The sequence below is a fragment of the Semicossyphus pulcher genome, unplaced genomic scaffold, assembly GCF_022749685.1.
Source record: "Semicossyphus pulcher isolate SPU_LCO1_2020_fin unplaced genomic scaffold, fSemPul1.0.p SCAF_10, whole genome shotgun sequence".
Lineage (NCBI taxonomy): Eukaryota > Metazoa > Chordata > Actinopteri > Labriformes > Labridae > Semicossyphus > Semicossyphus pulcher.
Window position 1 is genome coordinate 16,378,867 of NW_027211604.1, and position 7,591 is coordinate 16,386,457.

A 7,591-nucleotide genomic window follows, 5' to 3' on the forward strand; every position below is an offset into this window, starting at 1 on the left:
AAAGGGCCCTCAAGATATTATAGTGTTAAGTGTGTTGGTGTGTTCTTAACTGTCACGTAAGCCATGCTGCAAAAGCTGCTTATATGACAAGACTCATCAAACACACACATGCACACACACACACACACACAATGTCCAGAACTGTCCTTCTTTCTCATCATTGTCAATATTTGCTGTTACTCAATTTCAATCCCACACAACTGAATAACATTTTCAGTCTCCGTCACTCTATACCTCTCTCTTCTTCTTGAAAATCTCTCACATACCTTCTCCATATTCCTACTCTCTCTCTTTTTCACTCCCTCCCTCACAAACACACACACAAGTGAACAAACGCACACACACACACACACACACACACACACACACACTGCAGGCTCCCAGGTGAGTAAACAGTGTGTTTCTGTACTTTGGAGTGCTGGATCTGCCTCTCCAGGGCTGAGTTCAGGCAGACGGACAGTTGACAACGACAAGATGGCTGGAGTTTGTTTGCTGGTTTTCATTGCTGGTTTGTTGCTGGAGGTGACCGGACTTCCTGTTGGAACCACAGAGGAGAACACAGGTAAACAACACGGGGGCAGGTATGCTTCGAGGAGGCACGAGTCGGTGATCAGAGACGGGAAGATGGGAAGAGGCTGTTGGTCATCAGATCTCTGATCTCTGACCCCGAGTCTTAAAGTGACAACACTCAATTATCTATATTTTGATTCAATTCTGTAATTTTAAAATGCTATTCACAAGATATCATTTCAGCAGATGTGGCACATTTGATTTATGTTTGATATTATTGATTTGAATGAATATAAGGTTTAAGAATTACCCTGGAATACAACCCAGCTCTCTATCTAGACGAGTTTCTAGGGACTTGTTGTTGCTTTTATGCAACATGCAAAATCCAGCTAACCACCATTAGGATCCATTTTAACAACAGTGAGTTTCAAATGACTCCAGCTGCTTTCCTTCAACATTAAAGAATCATTTTAAGTCTTCAAGGAGCCAGTGTTTGATACTCAACAGAATATAAAACAGGAAGTATCTCTAACAAACTGCAGCTGTGATGCAAGTTAAGCATGACACCAGTGATCATGGGTCATGATTGTTTAAGGGGGGGAGGGGTTATTGTACTAATGTAAAGCTTCTTATTTCACTCTGTGATAGCTGTGGAGTAGCTTAGCATAATTTACAGTTAAAAAAAACCCTCATGTTTCTCACACTGGTGCTCTGTGCAGACCCTCATACAGCCTCTGCCTGATACGACACAGTCAGTTTCTGTCCCTTTAAAGGGCCAGTTGGCCGATTTTCAACCTCAGTCCTATCATGCTATTATGGGGAGCTAATGCCATTATGGTCAAATAAAAAATACAGTTTTGCTCTGTGCCTTTGGAGGACGCTATCTGCTTTTCCAATGGGCCCTGGAAAACCTCGCCAGACTACGTAAAATGCATCATCTGGTGGAGGTCAGGGAGCTCGCTAAACTACACTTCCTCAATCTGGGACGCCCGCCTCCGATGTCTGCAGTGTTTAGTTGAAAAAACCACATACTGTAAAATTTAATCATTTGTTCCGTGAGGTGCCTTGAAACGCTGCCTGCTCATTTGTTTTTCCTCCCAGACATTACAAATTTATAACTGAGTCATGTCTTGTTCAAAATCGTCAGGTTTGAAATGTAGACTGAAGACTTAGTTTTTTAGACGATCCACCGGTATATTCCTGCGTATTTTGGATTCTGTACCGTTCTGAGCCATTACCTGCAGCGATCAATGTCCTTGACTGGAAAACTGTAGTATTTCACTCCAGTGTCTCTCGCTGGGCCGTTCTTTTCAGAGGGAGGGGTGCAATGCACGCTGGGTGTTGTAGAAATGTAGATTGGCCTAAACCACGAGCTGTTTGTACAACTTTCTCCACAGCTATGGCGCCGATTTCAAATATTATCGCTTCTATCGATTACCAACACCAGCTTTGACAGACGGCGGCTTTTTCCAGGGGAGACTTGCTCCTTTAAGAAACCCCGCCCCTACAAGCCCACTTTCTTCTGAGCTAGCTCTCTAAAGCCTGCTGAGGCTGCACTTTATGAGGTCACAAAGTGTAGCATGTAGAAAAAACTGTGTGAAACCAGGCATTCACAGCAGACTGAGCTGAGAAGCCTGGGGATTACTCCAACGTACTTTGACTTACAGATTTGAAACTTCACCCACGTTTAGTGGGGACATCCAACATTATAACATTATATATATATATATATGTGTGTCTTAAAATGAGAAACAGCATAACACCCCCTCTTTAAAAAGTGTGATATGTATTCATCAAGTGTATTCTGATTTGAGGTTTATTGGTATCATTGTAAGTAGAATTCTATTTTGGGCTTTGCAATGTTTTTTAATAGTTATCTTCTTCATCAGGGTCACTTATATTGATTTTGTCTGAAAAGGGGTTTGCATAGTAAAAATGTTAAATCTCTGAAAAAGCTTTAAAGGTTGTTTTAACTGTACTTTTAATTGAACTGTTTTAGTAATGTCCTGTTTATCATCTGTTTCCTTTCAGGAGCCGTGTTCGTGTCTCAGCAGGTGGCCAACGCAGTGCTGATTCGCCAGCGTAGGTACAACAGCGGCCATCTTGAAGAGGTGCTTTACAAAGACAACCTGGAGCGGGAGTGCAAAGAGGAATTGTGCACGATGGAGGAGGCCAGGGAGTGGTTCGAGGATGATGACAAAACTGTAGGTTACACACACATGAGCACACTTAAACATCCAATCTCCAGTATTAATGTGTTTACTGGCTGATATCTGACTTCTCATGGACATCCATGTTTTCCTTTCAGATGGAGTTCTGGGTTGGTTACATCGGTAAGATGAAAGAGAAAAAGTTCTCACAGTTGCTCTGAATGTAAAACAGTGTCACCTCTAAACCTTCGTGTGTGTGTTTAATGTCTCTGTGTAGATGGTGACCAGTGTAAGCCACCCCCCTGCCAAAATGGAGGCTCGTGTACGGACGGAGTCGGCGCATACACTTGCTGGTGCCAACCAAACTTCAGCGGCAAGAACTGTGAGATCGGTGAGAGTGTCAGGCTGGATTTGAAAAACACACACATGGATCTTTACTTTGTGTTTGCTTCAGTTCAATACACAGTTAAATGAGTGCCAAGATGATTAACAACATAACACCACAGAGAATCTTTCTGTTTCCAGAAGTGACCAAGCAGTGTTCGGTGAACAACGGCGGATGTTCCCATTTCTGTATGATGAAGGAGGATCAACCTGTGTGTCGCTGTGCAGCAGGTTACACACTCGGGGCAGACAAGAGGACCTGTAAAACAACAGGTAGAATAACATGACAAACCACTTGAGAAACACTTGAGACTGAAATTAATTATTTCACTGTATATTTTGTATTTCAAAAAGTATGTATGTAATATGTGAAAGTGGGCCTACAGCAATGCAGTCTATCTGTAGGCAGGGACATGGATTTCCGGGACGGCAAGTGTTCTGGTTTCCGTTTGAACTACGCTTGTAGTCCGGAGAAGACAGCACGCCGAAAAGGAAGTCTTGACGGGAAGTTGATTATCGCTTACCGCCCGACATATTCACCGGTGTCCCCAGAGGCTATATCGTCTTGGACTATAGCCAATGCGATCCGAGATTGCACCGACCTTAACCATAAAAAAAATAAACATAAACCCCTCAAGTCTGCAGCTTAGACATACCAACCTATGACCCTCAGGGCCCATACAGAAACATTTATTTACACCTTTTTCCCCTCCATTCCTGACATGCATTTTGTGAAATACCAAAAGGGCATCTTTGGGCTTTGCTCAGGATCCAGAGTGTCCAAAATTACGACCATGTGGTTCATACCTAAATCATAGAATTCAAACAGCCACTCTGTAAATCTGCCCGTAGTGTCCACAAGTCACCCTGTGACAAAATTGCAAAAGGGCTGTAAGATAACCGCCCCAAATGTGCACCTGTAATTTTTGATGATGTCTAAGGGACATAATTAGAATATCTCATTCTTTGTTTTGTTTCTATTTCCCACTCAGATCAATTCAGCTGTGGTTATTCAGGCCTACCCGTCACATCCGACACCAGGTCCGCCTTCATCCCTCGGTCATCAAGCATGACAAAAAGCATAGAGGGACATAACCAGAGCAGCGAACCCCTGCTGACTGACTACTTTGATGAAGATCTATCACAGATATTAAATCAATACTATGACTACACTTTAAATGATTCAACGTCCAACACCACTATAGTACATAAACGTTCAGTAAGGTCAGATTCGGGTTCCTCTGTGAATCCAGAAGAAACTGTTGATGGAGCGAAGGAGAGCAGTGTAGCTGGAAAGAACATGCCCTCTTGGGCTTTCCCCACATCCCCAACCATCACAGCAGAGGAAAACGAGGACCATAGGATTGTGGGAGGGGACGACGCCAATCTTGGAGAGATACCGTGGCAGGTACTGTCAGGGTGGGATGCAGAATGGAAAGATGGAAATGAGTTGAAGGCAAATGGGCGATGCTCACAGATTGGATGCAGTTAGGTGGTTTTCATTATGACCATCGCAGTGTAACGCTTGTGCGTGGGCTTGACCCTTAAAATTTCTGTCCACCGCAAAAATGGAGTTTGTAGGTTTGTTTCTAAATACATTTTTCAACTTTAGGCATTTTCATCTGACATCACACTCAGGGTGGGAAGCTCATTATTATACTATTATGTCATACTGCTTTGTTCCAGGTTGCTAGTCGTAAAAATGTAGAAATCTGACAAATATATCTTAATACTTCAAAATTGATCAGCAACTTAAACAGCAACTAAAAAAGAAGTGAACAGTTAAAATCCAGAGAAATATTGGACCATATTTCACTTAAAAAAACAAAACAAATTTGATAGTCTATTGGTTATTTACAGACAAACCCTAATGTTAGCATTAATCCACCTGCTAGCTAACATGACTGTTTGCTAGCAAATGGCTGAATGCCAACCTTACTGTTTAAAAGTGTTGTGAGATACAGAAGAAAAGGCATCTCCAGACTTAACTTTGTAAAAACAACATATTTGATTACCCAATTGCTACCATCAGACAAAAGCTAATGTTAGCATTAATTCACCTGCTAGCTAACATGACCATTTGCTATCAAGCAGTTAAATACTAAACTCACCATTTAAAAGTGTTATTTGATATAGTAGAAAAGGCATTACCAGACTTAACTTTGTAAAAACAACATATTTGATAACCTGTTAGCTACCATCAGACAAAAGCTAATGTTAGCATTTAACCAGTTCCTTGCATTGCAGTTAGCTATTTACGCCCTTCCTATTGTTTGTGCAACACATTTAAAAGGTAAAACATTCAGCAACTTCGTAGCTAATGGAAATATAAGCTAGGAAGTGGCTGAAAGCTAACATTAGCTGTTGTCTAAGCTAAGTTGTCAGTAGCTAATAGGTTACCAATATGTTATTTTAACTTAAAAAAAGGCTAAACGTTCGGATTTCCACTTTACATTGTCTATTTGATCAATCAGGAAATGGTGGAATGATAATCATTTGTCCAATTCCCTGCGTTTATACAACTCATAACATACTACACAGCTTTACAACGTAACAGCATCTGAACTTCCCACCCTGAGCGAGATGTCTGATCATTCACGATATTCACACAGCCGCCATTTTCCTCTAACAAAAAATGCCATTAAGGTGCATTATTGGAGATGTAGATTGCAGCGGTTTTTATCTTACTAGGGACTCGAGGAATTCATCTGTTAGCCCCTTGACCTAAAGTCTTCCAGGTAATTGATTACAGACTAACAGCACAAGATACAAGAAAGGTTTTACATTGTGTACAAACTTGCCTGGCACGTCAAGCCCAAACTCCTGTGACCAAGTTTGTGGTATTTGCTACCAAGAACAGTTTAAGGGCAAATTTCAGTTACAGTTACAGTTTCCAGTTCTGGTGACACAGGTTAGAATAGGGCAGAGAAGAGGTGAGAAAATGTTGTGCATGCTGTAACGTTTGTGTTTGCAGGTGACTCTGATGCGTCGGTCACCTTCCCAAGACAGAGCACTGCCTTTCTGTGGAGGATCTCTGCTCAGTGAGCTGTGGGTCATCACGGCTGCTCATTGTCTGGCCCAGGCTGATATAGTTTTCTTCGTCAGAGTAGGTAAGAAAAATGTATGTGTTCTACATACTCACGATCTAAATCTCTGAGCTATAGCTCTAAAGTAAAGACAACCTGGTCTTAATCATTGCGATGTTTATCGCGTCATATTTTCCTTCAGGTATAATGCTGGTTATTTGCATGTTTTATCCCAACAAGTACAATACCTGCTGACTTTATCGTTATGTGGTAATGCAGGACAGAGCAGGTAGTGTTTTGAAACCTTTCTTCTTGGTGCATTCAGGAAAGCTCTGACATTTGAGATTTAAGAGTCAGCTCCCCAAAGCTTTTTATTCATCAGCTTTGTTGATGAGAAACCAAAGGAGGAAGACAAATATTGTGCACATGGATGATGTTTTAGGGGTAAAAAATGTAGACATCTCATTGTGTGTATGTATTTATCCATGCTTCTAGGTGAACATGATGTGAGCATAGATGAGGGTACAGAGCGAGATCATTCGGTGGCTGAGCGGCATATCCACCGCGGCTACAATTTCCAGGAGTCACCGTATAACCATGATATTGCACTGCTGAAGCTTGCCAGTCCAGTCGAGCTGTCCAACCAGCGCCGTCCCATCTGCCTGGGCCCCAAAGACTTTACCGAGAACTTAATGAGGGAGTCCAGCAGCTCTGTGGTGAGCGGCTGGGGAAGGATCAAGTTCCTGGGCCCGGAGGCCACCAAGCTTCAGAAGCTGGAGGTCCCTTACGTGGAACGCACCGTCTGTAAACAGAGCAGCAGGGACCACGTCACTCGCTTCATGTTCTGCGCTGGATACCAAAGTATACAGAAGGATTCATGCCAGGGGGACAGTGGCGGGCCGCATGCCACCAATTACAAAGGTACTTGGTTCCTGACAGGCATCGTGAGCTGGGGGGAAGAGTGCGCAAAGGATGGGAAGTATGGCATCTACACTCGAGTGTCGCGGTACTACTCGTGGATCAGTAACACAACAGGACTCCAAATTAAGTAATTAATGAAGTCATGTATTAGAGAGATAAAACAGCTGACGGCTGACAAAACATACAGCAACATTTGTCCTTAGTCACAGAGAAGGTCTTCTACTGAATCATGTGACAAAATCATTGAGTTAATTTTGAGCCTTTAATAAAGTGAAACTAAAACATCAGTATATGCATCTTTCTTTAAGTTTGCTTGTCGTTTATAATTAAAGTAATAATCTCTTTATTAACAAGATTTTCTTGTAAATTTATTTTCAAGATTTTCTTTTAAATAAATGTCTGTTAAGTCACTATCTATCTGAATGAGGCAACACAATGGTGATTGAGCCTATGGCCCACTGATGAAAGCCTTTGCATTTGTAGAGGTACAGACTGGGTGTCTGTGGCGGCTTTCACAGAAAAAAATCACAAGCGGCGCCCAGTTAGTGACGCGTTTTCCATCAGCCAGCAGTGGTTGGTCTGCTAGAGAGGGTAGGCGGA

General features: G+C 42.2%; 1 protein-coding gene across 1 annotated transcript; it reads left to right on the plus strand.

Moving 5' to 3' along the window:
- The first annotated feature begins 468 nt into the window (after positions 1-468).
- Positions 469-7,201, plus strand: f9b (coagulation factor IXb). The gene is made up of 8 exons (XM_069674767.1): positions 469-562; positions 2,542-2,714; positions 2,819-2,843; positions 2,938-3,051; positions 3,186-3,317; positions 4,037-4,452; positions 6,019-6,154; positions 6,566-7,201. Exons 1-8 carry the CDS (start codon positions 475-477, stop codon positions 7,120-7,122), a joined length of 1,641 nt encoding a protein of 546 aa, XP_069530868.1. The 5' UTR covers positions 469-474; the 3' UTR covers positions 7,123-7,201.
- Positions 7,202-7,591: the final 390 nt, after the last annotated feature.